Below are 13,430 nucleotides of genomic sequence, written 5' to 3' on the forward strand. Positions count from 1 at the left end.
GTGTATCCAATAAAATGTGTGCATGTGTGTGTGTGTTTGCCAAAAACAATGCTTTGAAAAGGTTGGAGCAGGAGCTGGCAAAAATAAGCATTTTTTCAGACTGTTGATGTTTTGCATTGTAACTACTGCCAAAGACATTTCTAATGGAATGTTACCATTCATTTTCTGTGTTGTTTTTGTGATTACAGTAATTCAAAGAACATGGAGGCAGTGTTACATTAACAAAATTAACCCTGAAGTATAGCTTTAAAATGTAATTGAACTATTACTGTCATTTCACGACATGCGCACACAGGATCACAGGTTGCATCTGACTAAAACAAGTTTAAGGCTTGTTCAAGAATCAGTGCTCCATAATTTTTGGGACAAAGACATTTTTTTATTGACTGCTCTGTGCTCCACAATTTTAGATTTTTAATTTTAAAAAGCCCACATTATCAGCTTTTATGGAAGGGTATTGGTATACACTTTGGTTTCACCATGTAGAAATTACACAGTGACCTTTAGTCACTTTAAATAAACAAGTTGTAGCACATTAGTAGATTAAGCCGTTGAAGTAAGCATGTTGCATTAAAACGTAATTGAAGTAGTCCAGTCAGAAATACAGGCTATTACAGATCAAATACCCTACATGTAGAATTGTATTTTTATACTTAACATTTTTTACATTCATGTCTCACATTTGAACTGAAGCAACCAGATATAAAAGGTGGATGGTTGTTTTTTTTACTTGTTTTTTCTACATTTTTAAAAAGTGGCTAAACTTATGGCTAAGTTTTTTTTTTTTGGGGGGGGGACAAGTTGCTTAAGGATGCCAAAAGAATGCGGGCCTACAGTCCACAGCTACGGTCCACCCCAAGCCGAGAGGGCGCTTTTTAGGATTGGACCAAAATCTGGAACCATTATTTAACAGGTTGCAGTCCGGACACATTTACAGGAAACACCCGTTCAAAGGGGGAAATAGTGGAGGCTAGCCAACTTTTCACTGCCATTGAAAAAAGATTCAAGTTATGTTTTTCCACCGCGTTTTGAGGTGAAAATTATCTCCCAGCATGTATGCTTCTGGAACGGAGAGTTTGATCAAGCAAGCGAGGTACGTCTTTCTTTAAAATACAAATTTGTATGTAGCAATTCCTTTCGATTGGTGCGTGCACTGGCTTGCTGGTCAGCTGTCAGCGATCATGGGATCCTTAGGTTAGCTTCGTTGCCTACATATTGAGCCACACATTTTAGATGGGGTGTTGAACATGCTGCTGGGTCTTTGTGTGCAATTCTGTATTTCTCTAATCTGTCTACTATTTTCTCGATGTGTTCAGAGAAATTCAAGAGGAAGAGCTACAGAAGTTCTATAGCCGCATATCTAAACTTGTCCACACCAAAGACTATGGAAACGAGACAGTTGATTCTTTGCAGAGGCTTCACTTAATAGTGTCAGCAACCAAGTATGGTCGGACGTAAGTTTCCTGTCAGCTCTTTGTTTTATGTGACATTTTAACGGTTAGTGGTGTCATCTCAGTTTTACAAATGTCTACAACCCTAATCTCTCTCGTCGACAAGCAATTACAGACACACACACACACACACACACACACACACACACACACACACACACACACACCTACACACCTACCAGGACGTTTCAGCAGAATATATTCTGGTCACGCAGGATTCCGTCCGACCTTTACAAGAAGCTTCAGGCACTGCTGTGCTCACCAAGCACGCCAGAGCAGATCCAGGTTTTGTGTTCCGGTACGCTGAGAGAGAGCCTGCCCATCCGCGTCCACAATCTGTCAACAGAGGACATCCAAGACAGCCGGACCATCAACTATGTGGCAGCTGTCATTCTTGCACAGGTAGCCTCGAATGGTCCTCAGAAAGTGGAGACCGTCCCAATGCAGATTGCTCTTAATGCTGTGCTCTTACAACTTCATCACAACTGTTTAGTTGGAAATCAGTTAATTTCATATGTACCCCCAGATTACAGTTGAATAGTATTGTTTGATTTACAATGCAACTATTTTTAATTTAGAGATGTAACCAATGCATTTAGCCAATTTATGATAACCATAAGTTGTGAACTGAAATATAAGGATATTAACAAATATTTTCCCTTTAATTATTAGAAAAAATCAGGTTTTTATGTTGGTACAATTATAAATAGATATTTTTAGTTAGTTTTAATATCTATTGATCCATTTAGAAAAAGCACCAATACAACATTCACTTAATTTAACTGTGGTGTGTGGCACATCATAATTGACTAGGAAAAATATGTACTATAAGGATAATGTTATATATTGTAATCATTTGATTTGGGTGTATCAGGGCAGGATATCTGAGGATATTTTAAATGTATTTGAGAATGAAAAATATCCATGATGATTAAAATGGAATTTTAGGGACATATTTGGAAATATTAAACATTTGCATACATTTTATTTTTTTGAAGTAGCTAGAATTAAAAAACTTCAAATAGAGACATTTTTTGTGGTTTATTTGAAAATATGGCATTACACAGAATATTGAATGTTGAAATGGGCAGTCCTTAAATGCTTAAATGTGTATTTCACCTTCAGTTTCACTTTCAGGTCTGCTCACAAGTCACCACTGTTTTCTTAGCCCATTCCGTTCTCTCCCCCGTTCATAAGGCGGGACACAAAAATGACCTCACTGCCCTCAGTAACCAGCTCCTGAAGAGTCTGGAGTCCCGGCAGCCAGAGTGCCAGATATCCAGACACGTGCTTCCTATTCTCTCCAAGGTCATCAGTTTCTCTCCTGAGAGTCTAACTGAAGGTGAGAGCCATGTTCTACTCTGCTTTCCATTCCTTTAGATGGGCAGGTCCAAGCTTTTTCTTCCCCCCTGAACCCAGACTGGTCATGAAAATCTATGGCAAATAACGTAAGTACAATGAAGCTTTTGTACGGGTAGCTATTGAAATTGTACTTCCCTCCAGGGTCTTTCAGCGCACTTACTCCTGGTTATGGGTATGCACTTTGTTGTACGTCGCTCTGGATAAGAGCATCTGCCAAATGCCAATAATGTAGTGTAAAATGTAATGTATGAAAACAAAATTATTTTGAGATGCTTGGCTTCCAGCAGGCTACATTATCTTCCAATGTAAGGCATTCCATAATAATGCCTCCGGGTTATAGACAAATACACTTTTACTCAATTACTTTCGAGATATAATGAGAACTGTTTTGAACGCAGATCACATCAACCTGGTCAACCGGAAGCTGGTGGATTGGCTGCGGTATGCCAGTGTCCAACAGGGGGCGTCCATGTCCTCTGGAGGCTTTTTCACCGGACCCAGATCCCGGCAGGTAGATTTACACGGGTGATACCAAATCAGAAAAACCAAGATGGTTCAATTACATTGCTTTACAATCCAATCTCTCCATTCACTGTTGAGCTAAAACAGTGGTCCTCGCTCCTGGTCCTGGAGAGCTGCACGGTGTGCAGGGTTTAATATCATCAACCAGTTCAGACCCAGGAAACCTGGTGAGGTGAGTTAACTCTGTAATTAACTGCTTTAATTGATCAAATAAGCACTGAGGAACAACAGAAGCCAGCACACCCTCTGGATCTCCAGTACCAGGAGTGAGGACCACTGAGCTAAAAGATCTATCATCACAGAATGCTTCAAGCTTCTCAACAGTTCAGACCAGGAAGGACGTTAGTCTCTCGAGTGCTGACAGGCCTGCAGTTACCCCGCATGGTGTGCTCTTCCTGTAGCATCCTGGTTCTCAAGTGTCTCACTGTTGTTTTTCTGTTCCTCCCGCCAGCCCGCTCCTCTGACGGAGGTGGACGGGGCCGTTGCCGGAGACTTCTTCACCGTGCTGTGTGTGGGGCAGAGCTACACGGAGGACCAGTGGATGAACATGTACGCCTTCTCCATGATCAGGAAGTGGCTGCTGACCTACGACACGGAGGGGACCGGCAATGCGGATGCAGGTTAGGACGACTGATGATTCTGGAAAAGTTTTGCAGATAACCAAACTATACAGAACAAAATCTTTTAGTTAGACGTAATTGCCCGAATGTAGTTCATATAGCCAGATGTAATCTGACTCCGTGTCCTTACTTTCCCATTTGCATAACAAAGATTGAAGTGGTTATGACTGCTTAATCATTGCAAAATTAGTGTTGCTGCAATTGGAATGGTGTTCACTTTACTTCAGAAAGTAACACCATTCATTTTGTCATTTAAGAATAAGTAGAAATAATAAGAAGTCAATTTTCTCTGATTAGCATTTTTGATTTTGATTTTGTTTTTCCTGGCTTGTATCAATGGCCATGAGACATGTTGCAAAAATGAAATCAGAAGGTGACTGAATGTTGGGATTTTGACTTTTGCCAGCTCACCTTAAGAGAGCACATTACATGCAATCCCTGTCGCAAGGTAAGTTGCAAGTTGAAACGCCAACCCTAAAACCTACTGTACGCCTTGCCACTCTCACTCTCCAAGTCACCTGATTTGACTGCCCTGACTACCGTTCAGATGAATGGCTAACAGCAAGTGATCTCATTTCCTCTGTTCTAATCCAAACAACCTCTGATTGGACCGTTCTGCACGCCTTAATCTGTGTTTGACACGCTTAAATTTTTTTCAAGACATGGCTGCTTGTGTTTTCTCCACAAAACAAATAATTAAATCTTTTCTACCTAATTGAGAGAATCATATGGAGAATGCCATATTTCAGCTATGGCATATTTTAATTTTAGCAAATGATCTTCTCAGATAAAAATCTTTCAAAACTATTATTTCAAAGCAGACAATGTCCACTGCAGCTTACATTATATGTCGGTGGGTGATAAAGACAATAATGCAATGGTGCATGCCATTTACTTTTGAATTACTTAGCTTACTGAATGCTTTAACCTTTCCATTTTTGAAGCTGCTGTTGTGATGGTAATGGTAATGCGGTAGTGTAATGCATTTACTGCTGCCAATGCTAATTGTTGGCTTGAACGGTTAGTTTGCTTAGCTCTTGGCTATGAAAGTGTCTGTGTTGTACTACTACTACGACGATGATGACACCGATGATGTCAGGTTTGGTATTAGCTCCCGGTAAGTGCCACTGACGTGTCGGTGTTGGTGCAGATGACAGGTCAGAGGTGGACGGGTCGGTGATGTCCATGGTGTCGGCTACGTCATCGTCCAGTCGCCTGTTGCCGCCCAAAGAGCGCCTGAGGGAGAAGGCCTTTGAGTACTGCCACAGACTCATCGAGCAGAGCGACCGCAGTGAGCCTCCCCGTCTCTCGCTGAGCCTGTCCCTGTCCCTGTCCCTGTCCCTGCGCCTGTCCCTGCGCCTGTCCCTGCGCCTGTCCCTGCGCCTGTCCCTGTCCCTGTCCCTGCCCCTGCCCCTGCCCCTGCCCCTGCCCCTGCCCCTGCCCCTGCGCCTGTCCCTGCGCCTGTCCCTGCCCCTGCCCCTGTCCCTGCGCCTGTCCCTGTCCCTGCGCCTGTCCCTGCGCCTGTCCCTGCCCCTGCCCCTGTCCCTGTCCCTGTCCCTGCCCCTGCCCCTGTCCCTGCGCCTGTCCCTGTCCCTGCGCCTGTCCCTGCGCCTGTCCCTGCCCCTGTCCCTGTCCCTGTCCCTGCCCCTGCCCCTGCCCCTGCCCCTGCCCCTGTCCCTGTCCCTGCGCCTGTCCCTGCCCCTGTCCCTGCGCCTGTCCCTGTCCCTGTCCCTGTCCCTGTCCCTGTCCCTGTGCACCCGGAGTGCTTGCGCCATGCTTGTCTATCAAGTGGAGTAGGCCTGGCTATGTTTGTCTATGCAATTAGTGTGTGTGTGTGTGTGTCTGCAGCATAATTATATGTTTACTACTGTTTCATGGAAGCGTCTTTGTATGTCGATGTTGTAGGTATGGTTGGGTGCACCCAGTGCTATGTTTGTGTTGCCGTGTAAGCATGTGTTACCATGTCTGTGTGTATGTCGGTACATGTATTTGTATTGGTGTGTCTGTGTGTATGTCGGTACATGTATTTGTATTGGTGTGTCTGTGTGTGTGTCGGTACATGTATTTGTATTGGTGTGTATGTCGGTACATGTATTTGTATTGGTGTGTCTGTGTGGAGGCTGGGTGTTATTCCTTATATGCTTGTGTCTCTCAAACACTTTCTGTGCATGCACACCGATTAGTAAAACTGCATATCACACTGACGGACAGACAGAGAGTGATGGACGAGTGATGTAATGTGTTCTGTTACAGAGGCCCAGAAGAAGGCTGATACGGAGCTGCAGAAAGCTGTATGTACAACAGTCACCACACGAGTGCTGCAAGTCAACATCCTGTAGCAGGCTATTCTGCCACACAAATGACTTAACTGAACCATGCCACTATCAAATAATTCTAAGCATTACAACTACTTAATTACAATTCACATTGTTACACTGTGCTAGCATTGTACTGTGAATGACATTTAGCATTACAAACATTTAGCATGATAGCATGATAATATAGTGCATGCATTCAAGTTTGTTCTACCGAAACTAGCTAACACACAGCTAGCATAATACTTCAGCTTAATTTATACTTAGGAAAGTCCCCGTGGGGCCCATTTATTTGTATTTGTGAAAACATGGGGACGCCTGCTGAAATGAGGAAGGAACTTTAAATCTCCATTTGTTTAAAAAAAGGATGTGAAATGGAGGTGTTTCCGCTAACCATCCATTCACACTGCACAACAAAGTATGACTTTCAGAAAATGTGTTGTGCAACACTTTAAAGTTGAAAATACATCATTTATTGAAAGTGTCAGGGAGAAAGTATACATTTGGGGCCAGGCTGAATAACTAGCAGTACGTAGTGTCTACACTATTTGGGTGTAGATTGCAGGGGTCCTCAACTCTGGCTCGTATGGAGACTGAAAACAACAAGATCATTGAAAAAATCATCGCATTTGCACTCGTTCATGTAATAAACCGTTTTAATTGATGGCGAGTTACAATGTTAAATTCGCAGATCCCTCCGTATCCAGGGTTGAAGATCCCTGTAGTAAAGTATTGCTGCAGAAGTTTTCCCAAAGTCACAGTCCGGCAGTCAGGGAGGAGAGTGTGGCGATTGACAGCCGACCGACTGACCCTAGCCTGTATGTGTAGTGCCTTGTGGAGGCGGTGACTGTCATGGACATCATCTGCAAGGAAGACCCGTCCTTCGTTTACCGGGCGTTCCCCTGCATCAAGGCCCTGTACGGCCGCCTGAACGCAGAGCTGGCCTTCGCCCGCGTCGTACTCCCCATTGCGCAGTTCTATCTTAACCACAGTGAGCCCCTCGCCACCTCTGCACACACGCACTGGCTCCCCCCCTAGGAGGGGAACTGCATTAACATTCGCACATAGGGGTTTAGGTCCGGAAATCGGTTGAAATTGACCTACTTGCGGAGTGCCCATTGAACATTATTCGCTTTCTTGAATTGACTGAATTCAAGTGGAATTCGCCCCAAACTCAAACTGTAACTGAGGGTCCACACCTATTTTTGATTCCAGTAGTGACTAGGTGGTCAGTTCCTGTGTTCCTTCCGTCTTCTCGATTTCCTTACCCAAGGCTCTGGTTAGAAACGATACTTTCCCAGTAGTATATAGATATTCATTAAGTGAGGTGTGGTGAAGGATAGATTACTTTAGATAATCCACTGTTATGGTCATTAGTCATGACCCTTTAACAACTCTGCAATGTTGTTATGACGCTTACGAACAAACACAAACTCTAGATCATGAAACCACTGATGACACGCGACAGCTCCACCAGCTTTGGGCTTGCCAAAACCCTGGGCTTCTTATCTCCAGCCTTGAGCACGGCTTTCTCTCATGCTGGGGTTCAGTGAAATCTGGAAGGCAGCAGCATTTAGAACTACACAACCAATAGTGACAGATTAGCAAACTAGCTAACATAGTACAGATATAGATACATTAAAGAAAAAGTATGTACAGGTAATCTGTGGTTGGCTGAGCTGAACTCGCTAGCCGACCTGCTGTTTGCAGTCTTGGAGGCAGCAGCTGCCTCCCAGGCGTCACTGAGGGGAGGAACGTGCCCTGGGCTGGGGTTTAACGGGCGGGTTCGCCATCCCGCTCCGCAGGCGAGACGGCGGCGGTGGACTCCGAGGCGGTGTTCCGGCAGCTGTTCTCGCAGTTCCCCGGAGAGCTCTTCAACGAGTCGCTGCTGGCCTTCGAGTTCACCCAGTTCTGCAGGGCCAACGTGGCCGTGCTGCAGGAGGGAGTGGCCCTCTACAGGCAGAGCTTCCCTAACCTGCTGAAGGTGAGCTCAGTCAGTGCAGGGGACACCTTTCTTATTCAGCTTAACTTTCACAGTCCTTTTGTAATGAAGAACTTGACTGAAGACACAGTTCAGTCTTAGAAAGTAGACCTTCAGATGGAAAACCTTAGTGCTGAATTTGATTTTGTCTGCAAAATATGTTTCCTATACACAGATTTTGGCATAGGTGGATGGATATCTTGTTTTCTTACAAATAAATGTTTTTTTGACCGGTGTGTCCTACTTGTATCACATATAACAGTATCCCCCTCTCTGACAGTTCCTGGCCTGGAACAGCCCGGCCCTGATCTCAGAGTTTGCTGAGCTCCTGCCCTCCCTGCTGTGTCCTGAGACAGCCATCGAGGTCCTGCACTCCCTGCTGGACCTGCCGTGTCTGGCTGCAGCCCTCGACCTCCAGCTCAGGTATCCTATCCAACCTGGGCCCGTTTCACTTAGAATATTCCAGTTCTACCGCAGGGTTGTCCTGGGGGGACTGTTTGCTATTTACGTCTGGCATTCATCAAAAATCTTTAGTTTCTGGGGTGTCTCGGTTCATTGCTCATTGCGAGCCGCGACGTCGGCGGTTTGAATCCGACCGTCCGACGTTTGTCGCATGTCTTTCCCTCTCTCTAACTCCCATTCTTCCTGTCTCTCTATACTATACTGTCCAATAAAGCAGCATAAAAATTAAAGCATAAAATAATAATAATCTGTAGTTTCAAGCTTATGTGTAATGGACATTTTCTGCTTGTGGTGCCAATAACCGCAAGTCTCTCATCACACATGAAGCCATATAGATGAGGAGCACATGGGGAAATAGTTGTGTGTGCTCCCCATAGGGATCATGCATAATTTAATAAAGAACATGTCAAACATGTCAAAGCTAGACCAGCAGAAATAGATTTGTGTTTAGGGTTCATCCACAAGGGCAATGCGACCTCTGAATGAGGGGGAAATGAAGTCTGAAGGCTTTCTCTTGCGATCCTGCTTACATTACTCCCATGCGAGTCCTCTTCAATGTTGGCTTGTAATCACAGCCAAAAGGAAGTTAGCCCCACAAGTCTGTGGGTCTGTGATAGTCAGCAGATTTTAATATCTTCAAGAATGAACCCGAAAAAAAACGCTTCTAAACATGAGCATTTCCATAAACATGGAAAGCGGCCGTTTTCAGGACACAGGTAGTGCTGCTGGTGATGGTCAGAGTGTTGGCAGTGGTTAATTGAAATCCGTTTGGTTGCTCTGCAGGTCTGCATCCCTCCAGGCCCCTGAGAAGACCCTGTGGGACCAGGGGCCCAAGGTCACCAGCTCTCTGGAGGCCTTCCGGCAGCCCTCCTATCGGGGCATGTTCCTGTACATACTGCGCCCAGAGGCCGGGACCGGGGACACCATCGACAGGTACCGCCATTCCGGCTCCTTCCGGCAGAATGAGTGCTGGACACTACACCGGGGATTCAGTCTTCATTAGTCTTCAATGATGATTTTGTTTAATGATCTTGTTTCGAGTGGGATGCTTAACTGTGGGGGGGGAATGAACGTTAATTACGAGTCATATCTCAAGCTGATATTAAACACAACGCATAGCCAGGGGAGCCCGTTCATTTTAAGATGCCGAAGCTATGAATGCCATTGATGCGAATCATTGAGAAAATAGAGCAGCGGTCATTAAGGGCAGCGTTTGACTGGCAGGTTGAGCTTACTCCACGAGGTCCTGGCGGACATGGCGGAGAGCCCGCGCACGGTGCAGTGTGCCCAGACCGTCCCCGTCCTCCTGCACCTCTTCTTCAACACCGTCGTCCAGGTAGCCGCTTAGACGCACACCTTCAGAGATGTAAAGTAACTGACTGTTCTGTTGTCGTGCCGATGTTTCACCTGCATTTAAGTCATTTGTAATGAGTGTCCATGAAGTAGGCTAGACTTGTATGAGAGACCCGTATGGTCAGGGAGACCCATATGGTGAGAGAGACCCGTATGAGAATACTAAACTCATGAGATTCATACGAGACAACAGACTCATTGCCAGAATGCACGTGCAGAATCACTCAGAACCCTGCTCAGTTTGCAGACAAGAAGCTGATTAACCAGCTGGTCCTCATCCTGCTGGAGAGAAGTGGTCTGCTGTTCAACATTCGCAACTACAAGACCGAAGTGCAGAGGTGGGTGAGCGAGGCAACGGGGAAACATCCAATATTGGGTCATTAGATGAAGCGTTTATTTGAAAATTGTCTTCTGCAGAGTGTTCAGCTCCCACTTGCTGGTCTTATGCAAGCTACACCCGTCTCTCATAGTGGAACAGTCCAGGGAGCTGATAGACTTCACTTGCACCACAGCCAACATATACAGCAAAGAGGACCTCTACATTCACATGGTGAGAGATGGGGGTGTCTTTATAGACGAGCTAGAAATATTGGTCCTTAATTCAAATTTTCTAATTCTGCATGATCACAGCTAAGCAATCATTAAAATAAACTTATTTTAATGTATTTATTGTGTGTTATGACAATGACTAGATATGCATCAAAGGTTACACTAAGCACAAATAGATACTGTGGTTTAATGGTGATTAAAAAGCATATATCAGGAGCTTTGATCATGAAGCCTTGAAAGAACAACCAAGATAGACATGAACATGATTTTCTGTGATGGTGATGATAAAAGTATGACTAAACACCAGGTCTCGTATGGTCACAGTAGGATGCACTGTACACCCCAAGGTCATGTGAGACCTAAGTAGGATGAACTGCACAGTCCAACGAGATACCTGGCGTCTCCGTTTATCCGATGCGCTCCTTCGTGCGCGCAGGTGTGGGTGATCGGGGAGTACCTCTCCGTGTCCCATGATGCTCGCTGCACGGTGGAGCAGATCACCTCTTTCTTCGAGACGTTGGAGGCGGTGCTGTTCGAGATCATGCAGGTGCGGCAGCTGGCCGGCCCTCCCCGCTACTCGCCACGCCTCATCACCGTGCTCATGACCACGCTGGCCAAACTGGCGTCCCGCAGCCAGGACCTCATCCCCAGGTACGCCGGGCCTCCTGCGCTCTCACCCTCGCGTTTGTGTGGTCTCAGAAAAACGTGGGATGCCGGAGTACGGCACGGCTGAACGTGTGTAATGTGGTTATTCGCGCCAGAAACTGTTCCAGTGTGCATTTGGGGGCCGCCTGTGGCCTATTGGAGAAGGTACATGATTGGTACCTGGAAGATCGGTGGTTTTAGCCCTGGTGTAGCCACATTGGGCCCTTGAGCAAGGCCCTTGCTCCAGGGGGGATTGTCCCCTGCTTAGTCTAATTAACTGTAAGTTGCTTTGGATAAAAGCTGAATAACAATTTTTTTTTTTGTTATGGTTTTCATGCGTGTCTCAAAAAATTGGGAACACGGAAGTACTTTGAGTAGGATGTGCACGGCAGAGTGTATAACAGGGTTATTCAGGCCAGAATGTGTGTGGACAGTACATGGTATGGACCGTATGTGTCTGTGCATGTGTGCATTTGTGCATGGGTACGTATGTGAGTGTGTGGTTGTCTTTGGCTTTCCACGGCCATGTCCTACATGTTTTTTCACATGCATATTTTAAAAAGTGTGTGCGCGCGTGAGACGTTTTTGTGTGTATGCGTTTTCAGTGCTCCTCCCTCTGCGCTCTTCCTCAGGGTTTCTCTGTTCCTGTCCAAGATGCGCTCGTTCGCTCGCAGTGCGACTGTGGCCTCCTGCTTCAGCGAGGAGGACCTGGAGGAGATCCTGACCCGCGCCCACGAGCTCATCAACCTGCTCAAGCTGCCCAGCGTGGCCCAGTTTGTCCTGGCGCCCTCCGCCCGAGGGGACAGCCCCCGCTGGCACCGCGACTCCAACGCCTCCCTGCCGCTGTCCATGAGGACCGTCAGCAGTCTGCTGCACAAACACGGCAGCTTCCAGCACTGCTGACTTTAGCACGCTAATGTACAACCTCTTCTAGCACTGGTGAACTTAGCATGCTAATGTACAACCTCTCCAGCACTGCTGGTCTTAGCATGCTAATGTACAACCTCTCCAGCACTGCTGACATTAGCGTGTTAATGTACAACCTCTTCTAGCACTGGTGAACTTAGCGCGCTAATGTACAACCTCTCCACCTCTCCAGCTCTGCTGGGCTTAGCGTGTTAATGTTCAACCTCTTCTAGCACTGCTGAGCTTAGCATACTAATGTACAACCTCACCCAACACTGCTGAGCTTAGCATGCTAATATACAACCACTCCAGCATAGCGGTGCTTAGCATGCTAACATAGAACCTCTCCAGCATAGCGGTGCTTAGCATGCTAATATACAACCTCTCCAGCATAGCGGTGCTTAGCGTGCTAATGTACAACCTCTCCCGGCACTGCTGAGCGTAGCACGCTAATGTACAACCTCACTCTGTTCTGGTCAAACCAGATTGTTGGGAAACTGCACCATGCTGTAGTGAAGCATTTATCTTCACTTATATGCATTTGCAGTCTACATTGAATGCATTTACTGCTGGAGGCTGATAGCTTATGCAGCAGAAATATGTTCTATGATTTATGATTCAGTTAATATAGAATTTTTCTAAACATTAAATGTGTTAATATTTTGATTCTCAATATTTGATCATTTTGTTTCTTGTGTGTTGAGAAATCACTTTCGGCCTTGGTGGGGTTTACTTGTCAAGACACATTTTGAAGAAAAGCATTGGATTCAGTTGAATGGTAAATGTAATCAGATGTCCAATCATAGATTCATGTCATTTTGTACATTCTTGTACTGAGCTTTCATTTCTCCTAAGTAAAGAAATGGGAAGAAACAGAAAGCTCCATTGTTTTGGTGGTTGGGCAGAAGTTGTTCTTGGCAATTGGATTGTGGATGTATCAAAACATTCCTGCAGTAGCATAAGACATATTCATTCGTAACAAATGAATATGCATGCCTTAATATACATATGATATTTGTCTCTGTGAGGTCAGTAATGGATGTCATGGACACGTGTATGGCTTACAGTTACAGTCAGTCAACATATCCCTCTGGATAAATGTTTAAATTTGATTAAAACCTATGCCCAAAATTTCAGGAATAAAATCTTTTGGATGTTTTCAGGCTGCCACTGGTTTGTTCAGGTTTTGTAGCTTGTCACCACATACATTTTGTGTTCATGTTGGGGCAAGTAAGCTCTTTGCTATGTACAGTACTAACAAGAT

At 45.5% G+C, this 13,430-nt stretch overlaps 1 protein-coding gene across 2 annotated transcripts; it reads left to right on the forward strand.

Moving 5' to 3' along the window:
* Positions 1–935: 935 nt before the first annotated feature.
* ap5z1 (adaptor related protein complex 5 subunit zeta 1) lies at positions 936–13,324 on the forward strand. 2 transcript variants are annotated; one of them, XM_061224735.1, is made up of 18 exons: positions 936–1,093; positions 1,317–1,454; positions 1,667–1,853; positions 2,649–2,793; positions 3,212–3,324; positions 3,787–3,955; positions 4,362–4,403; positions 5,106–5,246; positions 6,209–6,246; positions 7,099–7,261; positions 8,076–8,254; positions 8,532–8,674; positions 9,497–9,646; positions 9,938–10,049; positions 10,307–10,404; positions 10,484–10,616; positions 11,052–11,266; positions 11,893–13,324. In XM_061224735.1, exons 1-18 carry the CDS (start codon positions 1,053–1,055, stop codon positions 12,161–12,163), a joined length of 2,478 nt encoding a protein of 825 aa, XP_061080719.1. In that variant the 5' UTR covers positions 936–1,052; the 3' UTR covers positions 12,164–13,324. The 2 variants fall into 2 exon arrangements, with proteins under 2 accessions (XP_061080719.1, XP_061080720.1); XM_061224736.1 differs by lacking the exon at positions 4,362–4,403.
* Positions 13,325–13,430: the final 106 nt, after the last annotated feature.

The sequence above is a fragment of the Conger conger genome, chromosome 16, assembly GCF_963514075.1.
Source record: "Conger conger chromosome 16, fConCon1.1, whole genome shotgun sequence".
Classification (NCBI taxonomy): Eukaryota; Metazoa; Chordata; class Actinopteri; order Anguilliformes; family Congridae; genus Conger; species Conger conger.

Excerpts from the sequence above, each read along its gene's own strand:
- ap5z1 (XM_061224735.1), top strand. The coding sequence starts at position 1,053 with ATGTATGCTTCTGGAACGGAGAGTTTGATCAAGCAAGCGAG. Across the intron at positions 1,455-1,666 it reads GCAACCAAGTATGGTCGGAC|GATTCCGTCCGACCTTTACA; the intron begins GTAAGTTTCCTG and ends CTGGTCACGCAG. Across the intron at positions 5,247-6,208 it reads CATCGAGCAGAGCGACCGCA|AGGCCCAGAAGAAGGCTGAT; the intron begins GTGAGCCTCCCC and ends GTTCTGTTACAG.